Raw genomic sequence first — 17,868 nt, 5'->3', positions numbered from 1 at the left:
TCCCGAAACTGTGTATTGGAAGCATTTTCCTTTGATAATGACCAAAAATATTTAATTTATTCAAACTTAGAAAAATCTAAAATGTTAGCTATTCAAAGTTGTCAACAGTTTTATAAATGTTTTTATAAGCTGGTTAAGTGGAATCCAAAACATATTGTGCCAAAGGGACAATGTTACATGTGGTACCTAGGTTTCCAAACCTGCCCACAAAATTTGGTCTATTAGTTGTCTGAATTACAGTTCTATATATTAGTAGAATAGAATGTAAACATCATATGTAACAATGCTTCTGTTGTAATGTTCAACTCACCAAGAATTATTACAAGTCTACTATGAGATAGGCACCAGGGATACAAAGTCAAAACAAATACAGTCCTTGTCCTCAAGGAGCTTACATTCTACTGGAGGCTACAACATTTACACAGATAAGTAATATAAGATAATTATAAGTCCAAAAAAAATTAAAATGGGGCAAGGGGAGAAAAGTCTTCCCACTCAGCGCAGTCTTGAAAGAAGCTAAGGAGTCTAAGAGGTAAAATAGGACAGTGAATTCTACTCCTACAGAATAATCATCACTGTTCCAGAAGTGAGAGGCTAAATAGAAGTTTGGTGAACAACTAGTAAAGAAATCTGTCTGGAGCATAAAGTATATAAATGAGAATAATGTTGAATAAATTTAGAAAGGTGAGCTGGAGCCAGACAGCCCGTTGTCCCTATACACTGCCCTCCCCATACTAATGAACCCCATGTTACCTTAAAGGTGGGTAACACTTATTATGTTTGTCTCTTAGACACTGGAGCTACCAGGTCTGTATTGAAGAATGTACCAGATTTAAATTGTTACTCCATTGACTCACAAAGTGTAGTGGGAGTATCAGGAATACCCCAAAGAGTTAAAAAACTTGCCCCTAGAATGGTGTCTGTAGGACCCCTAGAGGTACAACATTCCTTTCTTTTAATGCCTGACTCCCCTTTAAATTTGCTGGGGAGAGACCTTCTATGCAAACTCAGAGCCACAATAACTTGCTCCCCAGATGGTTCCTTAACATTGGAAGTACCAGAGGAATCTTTAAATTTACTCCCTGTACTTCTCTCAGAGAGCCAAGAGGCAAAAGAGCCTCCTACTTTTGAAATACCTAAGGATATACCGGAGTCTCTTTGGGCCACATCTTCTTCCGATGTAGGCTTACTAAAATCTGCTGTTCCTGTGCAGATAAAAACTAAATCTAGCCCACCTGCTTCCATTCCTCAGTATCCCCTCTCAAAGGAAGCAATTGAGGGTATTACACCAGTTATTAACTCATTAATAGAACAGGGAATAATAATCCCTGGAAAATCAGAATACAACACGCCCATCCTTCCAGTTAAAAAAACAAAGAGGGCCTGATGGCAAACACTTCTATATATTCGTACAGGATCTGAGGGCAGTGAATAATCACGTTATAAAGAGACACTCCGTAGTTTCTAACATAAATACTATTATTTCCTCTATTCCTAGCATAGCTACATACTTTACAATAGTAGACTTGTGCTCAGCTTTCTTTTCCATACCTATACATGAGAACTCCAGGCATATTTTTGCTTTTACCTGGAAGGGCTCTTAATATACATGGAGTCGTCTGCCACAGAGTTATGTGGAAAGTCCGAGTTTATTTGAGCAAATTTTGAGCCAAGACACAGACAATATAACATTTTAAAATAGTAAATTAATCAAATATGTAGATGATCTACTCTTGGCTTAAACAGACACAGAAACATGTCAAGGAGATAGTAAACACCTTCTTTTGGAATTGCACAAAAGAAGACATAAAATCTCAAAGGATAAAGTTCAGTGGTGTCTCCCTAAAGTAGAATATTTGGGATTTGTCCTGACTGCGGGTGTTCGTTATATTTCTCCAAAACGAATTGAGAATATTCAAAATTTAAGCACTTCTACTACTAAGAAACAGTTGAGAATAATTTTAGGCTCAACAGGGTTTTTGTAAATCTTGAAATTTCTCAGACTTGTGAATGTTAAAAATTTCCACATTGAGGAATCTTCCATTGGAACAAATTCCCTACTGGGAAACATTCCCCATTTTGATGTGAGAACTCGCCAGGATCAGAAATGGGAGGACCTCTACTCCACCTGTACTTAAGACTGCTTTAGGGGAGAAAAATCCTTGCTATGGGAGGACCTCTACTGCACCTGTACTTAAGACTGCTTTAGGGGAGAAAACTCCTTGCTAAACAATGAAAGTACTTGGACCCATGCTTATAATAAGGCAAGGAGTTCTTTGAGCCATGCCTGTTTTTTAGAATTGATACAATGAGATGCTAGGTACCTAAATGGGTTGGGCAAGTTTTCTCTTAATGAGATTAGTTGACTCAGCTGTGTTTTCACTGGTTCAGACTTACTGTGGAGATTAGTTGACTTAGCAAGAATTCAGATGGGCAGTCCTTTGGAAAACTTCTACAGTTATTGGTAGATGTAAGGACTTAGGGGAGGTGACATAGGAGAAAAATCCCTATATAAGAAAAAGCAGAATCTCTTGAGAAAAATCCTTTTGGAGAATCTCTGATGAGGATCGCTTGGGAAGAATCTCTTGAGAGAGGCTCTGGAGAAGGGAAGCTCTTGGAGGACAATCTCTAAGGAAGTCTCGCTGGAGCTCCTCTGAGGGGACTCTGTCCCTCTGGAGTCTCTGGAGAGAGGCCCCTTGGAACAGTCTCTGGCTGGAAGGCTCTTTAAGGAGGACTCTGGCTGGAACTCTCTCTGGTGAAGTCAGCTGAGATGGAGCTGGCCTGGTGTCACTAGAATCCTTGCTTAGACAGACCTTGTGGTGAGTGTTAAAAGACTGCCTGACTGATCTCTCTCTCTTAAGACTCAGGTCTAGGCCATGTTGGCTTAAGGCCCTTCATACTTATTTCCTTTTCCTCTCTTTCTCTCTTTTCTTTAATTCCACATTTGTATTAATTAAAATCTCTATAAAACCCAGTTGACTTGGGTATTTGAATAACTGGGAATATTTCCCTGGCGACCACCTTATATTTGATTTAAAAACCAAGACACTGTAGTGAAACATATTTTCTGCAGTCAAATTTACTCACCCTTTCTTATATCTATCACAATTTATATCTTCCACCATTTTAACTCACTACAGTTTACAACATCAACCATTTTAATTATTACAGTTTATGGCATCAACTATTTTAAATCTTACATTTTGCAGACAATGGATTCCTTGCTATGGGGAAATTACTAAACCCCTTATAGCACTAACTTATTTGGTCCCTGAACCCCTCAAATTAGAGCCTGAACACTTGTCAGCTCTATCAGATCTAAAAAAGGCTATCATGTCTGCCCCTGCTCTAGGCATCCCAGATTACAACAAGCCATTTACTTTGTATGTGCATGAGCGAAGAGGAGTATCTTCTGGTGTTTTAACTCAGACTTTGGGACCTTCTCAGCGCCCAATTGCTTATTATTCTGCCCAACTAGACCCAGTAGAATCTGGAGCACCACCATGTCTTAGAGGAGTAGCTACTACAGCCTTACTAGTGACAAAAACTGTTGATCTAGTATTGGGATGTCCATTAACAATTATTTGCTCACATGAGGTAGAAGCATTGTTGATAAAACATAGAACACAGGCTTTCTCAGATCAGAGGATTACAAGATATGAAATAACCTTATTAAATAGTGAAAACATTACCTTGAAACACTGTACAATCCTTAACCCTGCCACCTTGCTTCCAGATTTACCAACTTCAGGAGAACCATTACACAATTGTGAAACATTAGTGTCCAAGGCAGAAAAGCCTCGAGATAATCTCTTGGACACTCCCTTAGACAATGCAGATCTGATTTTATTCACTAATGGTTCCTCTTTTATGAGGGATAGCATACTCTACACTGGAGCTGCCGTAGTCTCAGAATTTGCCACTGAATGGTCAGCTTCACTACCTTCTAACATTAGAGCTCAAGGAGCAGAACTCATAGCTCTGTAGCCCATTTGTATAATTGCCAAGGATAAAAAGGCAACAATTTATACGGATTCTAGATATGCTTTTGGCATTTGTCACTCAGTTGGAATGTTATGGCTCCAGAGAGGATTTTTTAACCTCAGCTGGAAAATCTATAGCTAATGCAGAAATTATTAATGAAGTTCTTTCTGCTCTACAGCTACCTGAAGCCCTAGCTGTAATTCACTGCTCTGCCCATACAGGTGGCACTGACCCCATCTCTAAGGGAAATAATCAAGCAGATGCCGCTGCAAAGCTAGCAGCCATAGAAGGACCTGAATTAATTTTAACATTAACAACCACTGATGATTTAAATTTACCACTTTCCTATAATGAAAAGGAAGTGGAAAAATGGAAACAAAAATTTAAAGCAAAACAAATTAGTGGAGTATGGGTGTCATCTGAGGGAAAACCCCTGCTCCCTAGAAGTTTCTATCACCAAATTTGCCAATCTATTCATAAAAATGGTCATTTTGGCACCCAGAGCATCATGGACTCGGTTAAGAGAGTATGGATAGCCCCTGGTATAACTACTATAGCCTCTAAAGTATGTTCAGTCTGCTCTACCTGCCAGGCATATAACCAACATGCATTTCGTGGAAAATCCTTTGGTGGGCATCCTCTGGCTTACATACCTTTTGAACACCTACGGATAGATTTCATAACAATGCCAAAGGCTGGACGTTATAAATTTTGTCTAGTCATTGTAGATCAACTGACCAGATGGCCGGAAGCATTTCCTGTGACCCGAGCCACAGCGGATTTTGTTGCTAAGATACTTTTAAAAGAAATTATTCCTCGCTTTGGACTGCCAGCACATATTGATTCAGATAGAGGAAGTCATTTTACTGATTCTGTCCTAATCAGATATATTCTTGCTTGGGAATAGCTCCCAAATTCCATGTTCCATATCATGCCCAGAGCTCAGGCCAAGTGGAGAGGATGAACAATGAACTTAAAACTATGATTGGAAAATTATGCACTGAGACACATTTAAAATGACCTGAAATTCTCCCTCTGGCCCTATTTTATCTTAGAAGCAGGCCTAGAGGAGACCTACATATCTCACCATTCGAGATGCTTTTTGGACATCCGCCTATACAAGCTAAACCTATTTCCCCTGCATATACATCACTATGAGGAGGAGATACTTCTATTGCTTCCTATATACAGGAAATACAGCACAAACTGCGTGAACTTCATGAATCCGGAGCTGCACTACAAGTTGGACCACTAGACTTTTCTCTTCATGACCTGAACCCAGGAGACAAAGTGTATATTAAGAATTTCAAGCATACTGGAGCAACTCAGCCTTCGTGGAAAGGACCATTCCAAATATTGTTAACTACTCCAACATCTATAAAGATTGGAGAAAAGGACTCTTGGACTCATTGCTCACATGTGAAGAAAGCATCTTCTGCTGAGACTGATTGACTGTATCCTATCATATGAATTGTAGATTATAATCCATTGACAAGTAGATACTTTTTTTTCAAAAAACACATTGAATACCTGATTTTTCTCCCTTATTTTTTATTACTTTTCTTTTATTTTGATTAGGATATTTGATTTTTTTTCTCATTTCTTATACTAAAGGTACATATAATTAATATTATTTTTTTTGCAGTAATAGAAGTTTAACATATATATGTATATATATATATGTATATATATATATATATATATATATATATATATATATACTTGCTATAATATCAATGCATACCCCAAAAGCTTTAAACTATGGGAACCTGCCATTTATTGATAAAATATTAGGAGACTGTGATACTGTGATTAATGTTTATGTATGATTCCAGAAAAATGGGATAAAAAAACAAGGAGCACAGACTTAACCTGAAAAGTATCAAAAAGAGCACACATGAAATACTAATGTGAGACTCGAGGTTGCGACGCTTGACATATGTTAAGTCGTAGGACTTCCTTGTATCTATACTCATTGTGAAGTACTCATACAAGTACAAAATTTGACTATTATGCTGGCTCCCTATATCCCTGAGAATGACAAAAATCAGACGCTTCCCTATCAAAATAGAATTCTAATTTTTTTTTCTTCTTATATTATGGCAACTTCCTGTAGTCTTGGCTGAAAATGGCTAAATGAAATATTACTGCATTCTGTCCTACAGACTTGTGGGATAGAAATTACATTAAATTGGACCTATACAAGGGCCTATTTTGAATTTTTTTTTCCTTATGTTTCTGATTATTTTTCTCTTCTTTTGATAATTGACTCATACATCCCCATAACTCAACATTGCATTCTGAGCTGAACTGGATTTTTTTTAACACCTACTTCAGGGGGGATTGTATTTTAATTTAAAATCTAAGAATTTTGATTTTTTGTTTGAGATTATATTTTTACATAAAATCCAAGATTTTGATTTTTGTTCGAGAAAAGATCTTCAAGGAAGAAGCTTATTAACTCCTAAATCCAGAGAATGAATTATTGCAGAAAGATGCCAGAAAACCCACAATACATCAAGAAGATCAAGAATGAACTTTGGATATGGTTGATTGAACTGAAGTTTGATTGAAAGTTTATTGTAAATGTATATACATTTATGCCAAAAGGGAGTGCCCCTAATTTGGCTTTCTGTCAATGAGCCTAGCAAAAGCTTTCTTTCTTTTCTATTTCCTCCCTCACTACTCTAATTTCCTCTTAGAAAACTGAATATTGTATATATCTACAGTTAGAAGTTCATTTAGGATTACAAGATGAATTTGTTAAATGATCAATGGGGAGACTAGTCTCCCAATGATCATCAGAAGTGATTGTGAACCTTAAAAATTCTCAGACCCTACTTCATAAGGTTGAGTTAAGAGCATTCCCCATTTTAAACAATGAAGGAACTTAGATCAGGAATGTGAGACCTCTACTTAGATCAGGAATATGAAGACCTCTACTCCACCCCTACTTAAGCCTGCTTTAGGGGAAGAAACTCTTTGCTGAACAATGAAAAATACTTAAACCCATACTTATAGTAAGACAAAAGTTCTTAAGCTGTGCCTATTTTTAGATCTAATACAAAAGGGTGCTAAGTACCTATAAAGGTCAGGCAACTTGTGAATTTACAAGGAGCAAAGAGGTGAGAAACTTACTCAGAGGTTTTCTGGTGTGAACTTGATAAAAAATTTAAGCCTTCTTAGGTGTGAACTAAGAAAAGTCTTTCCTTTGGAAAACGTCTACTTTGATTGGTAGATGTGAGAACTTAGGGGAGGAGAAAATTCCCTTTATAAGGAGAGGAAAAGATGAATCTCAGGACAGTCAGAAGAATCTCTCTCTGGAGATGGATGGCTGGCTGAACTAGTGTCTCTGAACACTAGAATCTTTGCTTGGACAAATCTTGTGGTGAGTGATTAAAGACTGATCTCTCTCTTAAGACTCAGGTCTAGGCCATTTTGGCTAAGGCCCTTCATACTTATTCCTCTCTTATTCTCTCTCACTCTCATTAATTCCTTAATTTGTATGAATTAAAATCTCTATAAAACCCAGTTGACTTGGGTATATTTAATAATTGGGAATTTTTCCCTGGCGACCACCTTATATTTGATTTAAAACAAGACACTGTCTTGAAACCTTATTTTCTGTGGTCACAATTTAAGGCTCCAACTCTTTTATCTGCCACAATTTATGTCTTCCACGATTTTAATTTTTACACATCCCCTTTCAATAGAAATATTTGGCCAAAATAGGAAGGGGAGTAGGTAGATTAGCAAGTAAGGGTTAACCACTGGAAAGCCCAAACATTGAGCTAGTTAGTAACTACAAACAAACAGAAACCAGCAGACAAATCTCCTGTAAAGGATTTAGAAAAACACAGGAAAGAATTACATAGGAGGATGAGCCTAGATAGGTTTGTGATCTGTATTAGTGAAATATTCATATTGCTTAGATCATGATAGATTGCACAGAACTTCAAGAAGCATAGACTAAAGGTAAGAGAGAAGACTTCAAGAAAAAGTTTTAAGACTTGTTTTTCAATGGACCACTTGTTAATTCTAGTTAACTGAGCTACCCTTTTCTCTGGGTCTGTAAAAGAATGGAGTCATCTACTTTCTGTTTTGCTTCTCTCCGAAGTAATTCAATTCAATAAGAATTTATTAAATCTCTACTACTACATGCAAAGCAGGCACTAAACTTTAGGGTGTATATATGCAAAAGATGGCATAGCTCCTCAGTTTAAGAAATTTATAATCTAATAAATGGAATGAGACATGGATATAAACATATATTATAATGGGCTAGAAAGTAAAGAGATCTAAGCCAAATGCTATAAAAGAATTATAAAGAGAAAAAAATGAATTGCAGTTTCAGGGATCAAGGAAGAAGTGACTCCCAACTGATCCTTGAAGGAATAAGACTTCATGAAGGAAGACCTATTTCAAGAAAGGAAGAGTTACAATTAGCCAACAGTCCAACTGCCTGGAAAAGAGTATAAGAGAAAAAGGGTAGTAATGGGGGTGGGGGGGAGCATAGAAATAGCATTAATATGCTATGTAAACGATGTATTAGAAAAACAGGAGACATATGAGGGCAAGTAAGAGGCTGTTGTAGGTGGTAAGATGTAACAATTCAGACAGATGGAAATTATGGTCTATTCTAAGGTATAGACTATAGTAAAAGAATGCAGGGAAAGGTTATAAAAGCTATTAGAAAGGTAGAATCAATAAAACTGGGTAAATGATGAAATCTAGCAGGTGATGATAAAATGAAGAATCAAAAGTCAAGACCCAAGTAGATGACTGAGTACATTGTGGTACCACTGATAGGAACAAGAAAATTAGGAGGAGAAGGAGGTTTAGGAAAAAGACAGGTTCAGTTTTGAAAGTGTTGAGTTTGAGCTGCCAGTGTGATATCCAGGTGGACATGTCCAGCAGGCAACTGGAAATGTGAGTCTGAGGCTTGGAAAAGTAGCTTGAAGTTGAGATTTGACCCTTCCAAATGATAACTGATGTTGCAGGAAGGGTCTTGGTAAACATTCACTTGAAAGGATCAAATGGAAATGAACCAAACATGGTCAATGTAATGAAAAAGATAAGATACGGTAGGAAAAATTATCAAGATGGTATGAGAAAGGGTGACTGAATATACTTGCTGACAGGATGAAAATAATACACATACACAAGCACATTTATTACGTGTATCTCATAGAGATTAGCATTGTTAGTCACATAACAAGTGACCAATAAATTCTTTTTCTTTTGTTTTTAATCCTTATCTTGGGTCTTAGTATCAATTCCTAGACAGAAGAGGATTAAGGACTAAGCAATGAGGGTTAAGTGAATTGCCCAGGTTATATTTGAACCCAGGTCCTCCTAACTCCAGGCCTATTGCTTTATCCACTGTGCTACCTACCTGCCTCAACCATTAAATGCTTAACAATTATTTTATTTAGATTTGTAAAAGAGAAAATTTTTGGAAATGGAATGAATCTTACAAAGGTAATATGGAAGAAAAGAAAGAGTATTAAATTAGGAATGTAAAAACATAAGTTCTAGTTCCAGCTCTGTCAAAATCAGAGTTGAGCTATATGATGTTGAGTTTCTTGAAGCATGTTTTTTCTCAATTCTAAAATGAAGAGTTGGAGCTATTCCATTATCTCTAAGTTCTTTCCTACTCTATTGTGATATAATTCTATCATGTATAAATACATTTTAAATATAGCATAAAAAATTACTTCTGATACAAGCTCAAGATACATGATGATACCACTTGCAAGAAATTCAAATTGATTTTATAGTTCTACTCAAGGCAGTCATGGAGTAAACTACACATAAATATACAGTATACTTAAACCAAAAAAAAAGGGTAAAAATGGGTTTATCTTCAATTGTTATTGCCAACACAAACCCAAGCACTATGTATTTACCACTTGTTTTCTTTTAATATACCCTTCATTCAGCTGAAACTACTAGTGGTAAAAAATCTATTATCTTTTCATCTCTAGCATTCAACATATAAATTATTTTTTCTATGTTGTCATAATTTTCCCTGAACTCTCCTATCTCAGAGATATCCCAAACAACAAATATTGTATTTTAAAGACATGAAAATGGGGGGGGGGGGAGGAAATATCATAACTAACCAATGAATTGAAAAATGTTCAAAAAATGTGAAATGTACAATACCTGGGGATACCCTAACTTTACAAATGGAATGAATTGGAGTTCATATCTTCACTCAAGTCATATAAGATATATATTTACATATGTATATAAACATACATATGTATATGACATATATATACACACTCAAACACACAAAACAAGTTATATACAGGATAAATAGGAAATAATAGGCTTCCTGTAGAAGGTAGGATTTTAGTAGGGTAAAGAATTAGAAACATTTCTTTGATCTTTACAATTTTGTTACATTCACTTTTTGTATTTATGTATGGTTCTTTCTGTTAATAAGTTTGTAGTCATGTATATATTGTTTTCTTGGATCTGCTTACTTCATTCTTCATCAGTTCATGTAGACCTTTCTGTATTTCTCTGTATTCACTGAATTTCTTACAGCACAGTAATATTTCAGTACATTCATATTCCTCTCAATTCTAATGCTTTCTCTCTGTTAATTATTTCCTATTTATCCTGTATATAGTTTATTTTGTATATGTTTGTTTGCATGCAGTTGCTCCAACTTAAACAAGTTGAGGGCAGACACTGTCTTTTGTTTCTTTTTATATCCTCAGTGTTTTGCACAATGCCTTAGCATCAAGTAGGTATTTAATAAATACTTACTGACTGACTGGTATAACAAAAGTCAATGGCTTGCTTGAGTAGCTCAATAATAATTTCTGGGTCAAAGGGAATAAAGATTCTATTTATTATACATATTCTTAAAACTGTTATAATTATTTGCATAATTCTAAGTTGTTTTCAAAAATGGTTGTCCTATTTCACAGATCCACAAACAACGTGTTACCCTATATCCTCTCCAGTACTGGCTGGACTTTTGTCATCTTTACCAATTTGCAGGATGTGAGGTTAAACCTTAAGAGTGTTTAGATGTACAGTTTTCTTATTATTAGTGATCTGGAACATTCTTGAATGTGGTTGTTGAATACTTTGTAACCTGTTTATATCCTTTAATCATTTAACTACTGGGGAATGACTTAGTCTTATATAGATTTAAGTGTCTTGAATACCAAACCCTTTAGAAAGTTCTTTATGTTTATTTAATAAAGTATGAATGGTCTGACTGCATTTTTTTACTGTTTTTTCAACACTGAAGAAACCAATTACTTTGGAAACATGTAAACAAACACCAAGTTTTTGTAATACGCTTGCTAATCTCTATAAATTAGTACGAGAACCTGAACTTGTGTGGGGAAAACAATGCTGTTTGAAGGATAATAAAGTAGAAAGAACATCAGTCTAGAAACTGAAATATCTAGGCTCTGGTATAATTTTTAAAATCCCCTTCCCCCTGAGGTAAAATTAGGGATCAGTTTGTTTCTTCAGTCACGTGGAGAGGGAGTTAGGAGGCTAATTGTTACCTAAGGAAAATACACCCCAGTTTTTACCAGTTGCCAGGAGAGTGGCTCCAATTTTGTGAGTTCTGAAGATATAGCTGCAACTACCAGCAGTCTAGGACCCGGGCTGGGGGCTAGAGGATGAGCGATCAGGATCAAGAAGATCAGGAGACAATCCAGGGGGCTGGATCAGCAGCAGGAACAGGAGCAGGAGCAGGAGCAGGAGCAGAAGCAGAAGCAGGACTAGGAGCAAACAGGATAGACAGCAGCAACCAAAGGCAGCAGTGAGGAACGAGGAACTCAGGCTCAAGTAGGTGAGCAAGAGAAGAGACCAACCAATCCCAAAGGAATTGATGAAATTTTGAGTCAAGACAAGAGGACTTGAACTTATTTGGAGTTTGAGGTTGCAACTGTTTTGACATATGTCAAAGGCAGGTCTTCCTTGTCCTACATTCTACCAAGTATCTCAAATTTGGCTCCTACCTGGTTCTTATAATCTAGTCCTTAATCTGTCTTTCAAAGTATGGCAAAACTTTCTTTAGTCCTGGCTGTTGATTGGGTAAGTGAATAATTGCTTAAATCATTTTAATTGGGCCCTGATTCAAGGACCTGTTACAGGTTTATTTTTCCTTTACTTAAAATTTTTACACGTAAGACTTTGATAGTTTATATTTCAAGCAGAAATTATTTTTTTCTTTTTTATTTGGATTTTTTTTATGTTTTTGATTTATCTTGTCAATTGATTCATATACCTCATAACTCAGCCATGCATCCCTAAGTGATCCCTGTGTTTTTCAACACCCTCTTCAGGGGAGTATGTATTATTATTATTCTAAAATGCAAATTTTAAATTCTTTTTGAGAGTAATTTTAGGATAAGAAACACGCTACCTCTCTGAATCCAGAAATGAACTGTTTGGAGAAGGCACCATGAAGATGCCTGCACAGACCACACGCTCAACCAGAAGATTCAGAGTGAACTTTGGGATGTTGTAAATTTTAGATTTACTCCACCCTGCTTAGTCTAACAAAACAGGAATGTCTATACCCCTACTTAAGAATTAAGTGTTGAGACGGACGGCCTATAACAGACATGTGCTAGCAAATGACAAATCAGAAACAACAGACAGACCCCCTGGGCTGTCCTAAGTCAAGCTTAAGCTACCATTGATACATGTGAGATGCAGGAAGTGATGTAAAAAACAGTCTATATATTTTGTGTCACTTCCTCTCTCCAGTCTCTTTTTTGCGAAGAGGTGGTTCTGGTTCTGTTGGCAGAGAGGTGGCTAGTGGCAGCGTGCTAGGTGTCTTGGCATCCTGGCATGACTGCAGCTATTGTCCAGGTTTGTCGTTGAGCATCCTTCATACAGTAACCAAGAGAAGCTTAACATATGGGTCAGGTGAAGCATTTTCACTGAGCTCTCTTGGAGTTTAGGCTGATTCTTTTTTTTTCCTTTACCTTTCCTAAAACGCCATCCTCCTAGAAGGCCCCTCATCTCGGAGGAGGCCTCATGGCTGGAAGGTCTCTGAACTCCCCTTGGCTCAGGCTAGGCCAGAGAAATCCTATACCCTTTCCCTCTCTCTTCTTCTTAATTACTTCCCTCAATATTAATTAAATTAATTAAATCACCAAACTGACAAGTATTTTTATTGGGATTTGAATTAATCCCTGGCAACCAACTAAATTTATATTTCAGTCAAAAAAACCCTAAATTTACCCCATACAATGTGGTGATCTGAATTGTCTGGGGTTGAATGCATTTGTTTTGTATGTATACTCTTATGCTGAAAGGGACTGCCCCCTAACTGGCTTTTTGTCAATACACCTAGAAATCATTGGTTTTGTTCTCTTTTCCTTTTCCCCCCTAAATTATTTTAATTTCAAAGCTGGTTCTGTTTATAAGATCCATTGGAGAGATGTGTCTTCCACGGATCTCAGGGGGAATGTATAATTAAAAATCTGTTACCCTAAAAAAAAAAAAAAGAACTACATTTCCCAGGAGCCCACTGACTGACTTCCTGTCATTACATACTTCCTGTAGGCAGGAGATATTAGATAGGGACATGGAGGGTCCTGCTCTTTACTTCCTGTCCCGAGCTTAGTGGTAGTAAGGTGGGCATTTGAACTGGCTGATCAGCCATGGGTACATGGTCTTTATTTTGTATCCTATTTGTTCCTTGATTTCTAATGATCATTAATGAATCCCTTAAAATATAATATTTTTAGAGATTTAATTTAAAATTTTGCACTCCCCGGTGTTGATCTATACCACTAATTAACTAGGTATGTTGCCTTGGGAAAATTTCAATCTAATCCAATAAGCTTTAATTAAGTAGCTATTATGTACTAGTTCCATTAAATTATAATAACTTCTATTCTATTTTATTTTAATTGTAGAAATCATATGAAGTCATAGCTGGAAATTAACGTTCCTAGATAAAACCCCTCACTTTATAGATGTTTGCTATATTCTTGGAATGGTATGGCATTTCAGGAGGCCAAGAGCAAATCATCCACAAAATGTATTAAAGGGCTCTCCTTAAATTCAATATTTGCCAAATCTTGTGTCAAAACTTGGGAAAATAAAGTTGGAAGTTCTAGGTAACCTTGAGGCAGACAAAACCACCTGTGTTTAGACCCTTTCCAGGTGAATGTAAATATGTTTCAGGAATCATCATGGATGGGTAGTGAAAAAAAAAAAGGCAGAACACAAATCTACTACTGTGAAATATTTACGGCGCTAGGAAGAGGAAATAATGGTTGATAGACCTAGAACAAAAAGGTGTTTTTCGATATAATTATTAAGAGCCCTTAAATCTTGAACAAACAGATAAATAGGTTTTCCATTTTTATCTAATTTCAGTTGTTTAATAGGCAAGTTAGGTGTATTATATTCTGATTTGCATGGGATTATTACTGGAGTAATTCCCTCAATTACTTCTTTTGATAATGGATACTGAGAAATGGAAGGAGGTGGGCCACCTTTTGTTCTAATCTGAACAAAACAGCTGATTTAAATAGGTCTACATGGAAAGAAGATATAGCCCAGAGATATTAGGGTATATCTTTTCAAAGGTGGGAGTTTTGTCCATCTCCTATCTAGAAAGAGTACAGGGAACAAATTTAGAGATTCCTCAGACAGTTCTAATGTAATATCTCCATCTTGAGTATATGTTATTGTGACTCTTAATTTACACAAAAGATCTCTCCCCAATAAATTCATAGGAGTTAGGCATTAAAAGGAATGAATATTCCAAGGATAAAGGTCCACAGACACCATTCATGGTGAAAGCTTTGGGACTTTCAGAGGTGCTCTGGACATCCCCACAACATTGATAGTGCCAATAGAATTACAATTAGAATCAGGTATAATCATCAGCACAGATATTGATGCCCCAGTATCTAGAAGACAATAGTATAACCTATGTCCTACTTTCAGTGTCACATGTGGTTCATAGCTATTCAGGGGAGAACAGACTGGGTTGACTAGTGTAATTATATCGGTGTCTGGAAAATCAAATATTTCAATCTTTGTTTCCAGAGTCCTTTATCCCCTCTCAGACCTTCATAAGAGTCCGTGTACAACTATCTGAGATTCCTTTCATTGAGGAGGATTTGCATTTTGGTTATTGCATGGACAAGCCCCATTTCAGATATATTGTAACATATCATTTGCCTCATTTTGGTTATTGGGTCTATTGTTCCCATAATTTCTATAACTGTTATTTCTGTAATTGTTTCTATTGTTGTTGTTATTTTGAAAATAGTTGTTCCTAAAGTTTCCACCATTATTACTAAAATTATTGAACATTTGAGTCCAAACCAAACACTTTGGTCTTTGGTTTGTAGATTCTCACAAAGGAGCCATAGCTACCCCATAATTTGTATCTCTTTTTTCAAGTTTTCCCTTTAATACTTTTATCTCCTTTCTTAATGACTCCACTAAATCACTATCATCTTCATCTTTCTTTTCATGCCCATTATATACATATACTGCCATTCTCCTTAATTCATCAAGATCCATACTCAGCCAGTTAGGACAGCTAGTTGTGAAATAGTCCTTGCCCACCCGTCAGCAATTTTTCACAAACTGCCTTCTCAATTGTCTAACATACCTTTCTGTGGTCAAATCTAGGTCAATATAGCTTCCTCCCAGTTCTCCAAGTCTGTCCATGAACTGTGAAGGATTTTCTCCAATCTCTTGTTTTAATTTTTCAAATTTTGTCCAGGTACCTGGTCTGTCAGAACATGCTTTCACAGATGCATCATTAAAATCCCATTTGGGGTCTTTTAACGGCCAGTGTGCTGCTCCTCTTCCCAAAGCCTCATTAGTAAGCATGATAATCTTATCTTTTTCCTTTCTGTTAACAATTCATCTAACAAATTCTCAAAATCAATCCAGGCTGGATCAAATTGTTGGCATATACTTTTCTATTTGTACACCAGACTTTTGATAACAGCTATGGGCTCATCCTCAAAAGAAAGGGTGCTCCGTTTTCCTAAATAATTGACAGCCACCATCCACAAATTCCCTCAATCAGTTTTCTATAAGCCAACCGCCAGTCACCCCTGCCTCAGAGACAGATCTCCTGCTCTCTCAACATCCAAAGGCAAAAAAGCCCCTAACTGTCAGAACTCCTTTCTTATCTCTCTCCTGGCCTCCCTGGTAATGGAATCTTCACCTCTGGTTCACTGACTCCTGTCAGTTCTGATCCACTTAGAAATCCTGCTCTCTTGCCTCTTTAGGAGACAGAGGGAGAGATTAAGAAAATCCCTTAATACCTCTCACTTTACAGATGAGGAATCTGAGGTTCAGAACGTAGCCAGATCCGAACTTAAAAGCCAGATTTCCCAATTCCATTGTGTTAGGCAACCTACCCCATTCATGAATATATTCATTACACTAAACATGTAAAGAGATTTATTCCAATAATATGGCTTGGATGTCTTTCTGGAAGTTAAAAGTGGAGGTCTTTCAGACTGGCACCTTTCGGTTTCCTAGATACAGAGTTTACCTCAAATCTCTATTGTTTCATAATAAACCTTGTCAGGACACAAGGTACAAAAAGGAAGGGAAACTTTCCAGTATATTTAGGATATGCCAGAAAAAGAAATATAGTAAGTAAGATGCAGAATGAGCAAAATCAGCGAAGAATTGTTTACTAATTATGACTTAAGAATTATTAGACTAAGATATTGCTAGTTTCTCCTCATTTTAACTAAGAAAAACATGCGTGCAATTACTTTGGGGAAAAGGGGGGGATATATATAGTCATAGCTGAGTCAGTACAAATTATCACTATTAAGGTTAAGATCAACTCTCACCTACATTCAGTTCCAGAGGTAAAGTAGCAAACAGATGGCTGGACTTGAACTCCTTTTAGAAGATGATAAAGTTTTACTGCCATTCCAAAGAAAACTGTAAGTATAAACTGGAAGAATACCAGTCTTTCAAGTATATATATAGTAAATATAAAGAGTAAGCGGGTCAGTATAATTTAAAAGGTTCCAAAAACTAATGTGTTTTTTTTTTGTCTTTTATCTTTTCCCCCCAAAGGGAAATTTTCTCTCAAAGATTAGACAAATAAACAGGTATAACTTGACATCAAAGGGTGAATTTGCAAACATCACTACAGATTAGCCCTACTAGGGATAGATGTTTGTTCAGAAAAGAGGGATAACTTCCCCTGAAAAAGGAGCAAAGGAGTTAAGTGAGATGCTTTTTCAGGTTTACTATAAGGTAGAATCTGGCTTGATCTTCTCATGAAAGATCATCAGCTGAGAAGTACAATTCAGTATTAAGAACTGCATTAAAATAATCTGCCAAAAAACAAAAGCTGATATGATAAATATGTAGTAGGTTCTGCTCTCTTTGGCTTTTTCCAACTACCATATTTGACCCAACAGTATGGGAGTAGAGCAAATAGAGAGAACAGCTAGATGATGTGGCAAGTAGAATGAAAGAAGTTCAATGGGGCAAGTGAGTCTAGAATTTTAATATGGAAAGTAATGAAGTATCAGACCATGTTCAGGCTGAGCAGGAGAATCAATTGTAACAAGAAATTAAACAACAAACAGGTGAAGGATGACAGATTAAATGCTCTGAAGTCATTAAAAATAAGGAAGAGATTTAATGTATATGAAAAAATGAGAAAAGTGATGTCTTATAATGAAAAGCAAACTGAATTCCCTGGGGAATAAGCAGGGTTTGGTTCTAATACTGACTATGCAACTAACTAAACAACTTTCACCAAGTCATTTAAAACTTTTCAGTCTTAAGTCTCATTTGTGGACTGAAGAGTAAGAGCTGGAAGGAGCCCATATAGGTTGTCCAGTTTAACTTTACAGGATGAGGAAATTTCTGGTT

The 17,868-nt window shown here is 36.5% G+C and overlaps 2 protein-coding genes across 9 annotated transcripts in view; one reads left to right on the top strand and one right to left on the bottom strand.

The window, feature by feature from the left end:
- EFL1 (elongation factor like GTPase 1) overlaps positions 1 to 17,868 on the bottom strand; it is a 278,731-nt gene that overhangs the window by 194,862 nt on the left and 66,001 nt on the right. The gene's annotated exons all lie outside the window — the stretch shown is intronic.
- The window catches only part of SAXO2 (stabilizer of axonemal microtubules 2), a 123,958-nt gene continuing 106,400 nt past the window's right edge, over positions 311 to 17,868 (top strand). For 2 of the 7 annotated variants that reach the window (XM_056805910.1, XM_056805911.1), the window contains exons 1-2: positions 311 to 15,832; positions 16,837 to 16,922. Coding sequence is in view for 3 of the 7 variants with exons in the window: in XM_007479260.2 (XP_007479322.1) it covers positions 16,861 to 16,922 (62 nt within the window). In the remaining 4 variants the exon portion in view is untranslated. The other 5 variants (XM_007479260.2, XM_007479259.2, XM_056805915.1 and 2 more) reach the window with 5 other exon arrangements.

The sequence above is a fragment of the Monodelphis domestica genome, chromosome 1, assembly GCF_027887165.1.
Source record: "Monodelphis domestica isolate mMonDom1 chromosome 1, mMonDom1.pri, whole genome shotgun sequence".
In the NCBI taxonomy this organism is placed as follows: Eukaryota; Metazoa; Chordata; class Mammalia; order Didelphimorphia; family Didelphidae; genus Monodelphis; species Monodelphis domestica.
Note: the sequence above shows the minus strand (reverse complement) of the source record. Positions and strands in the feature narration are given on the sequence as shown.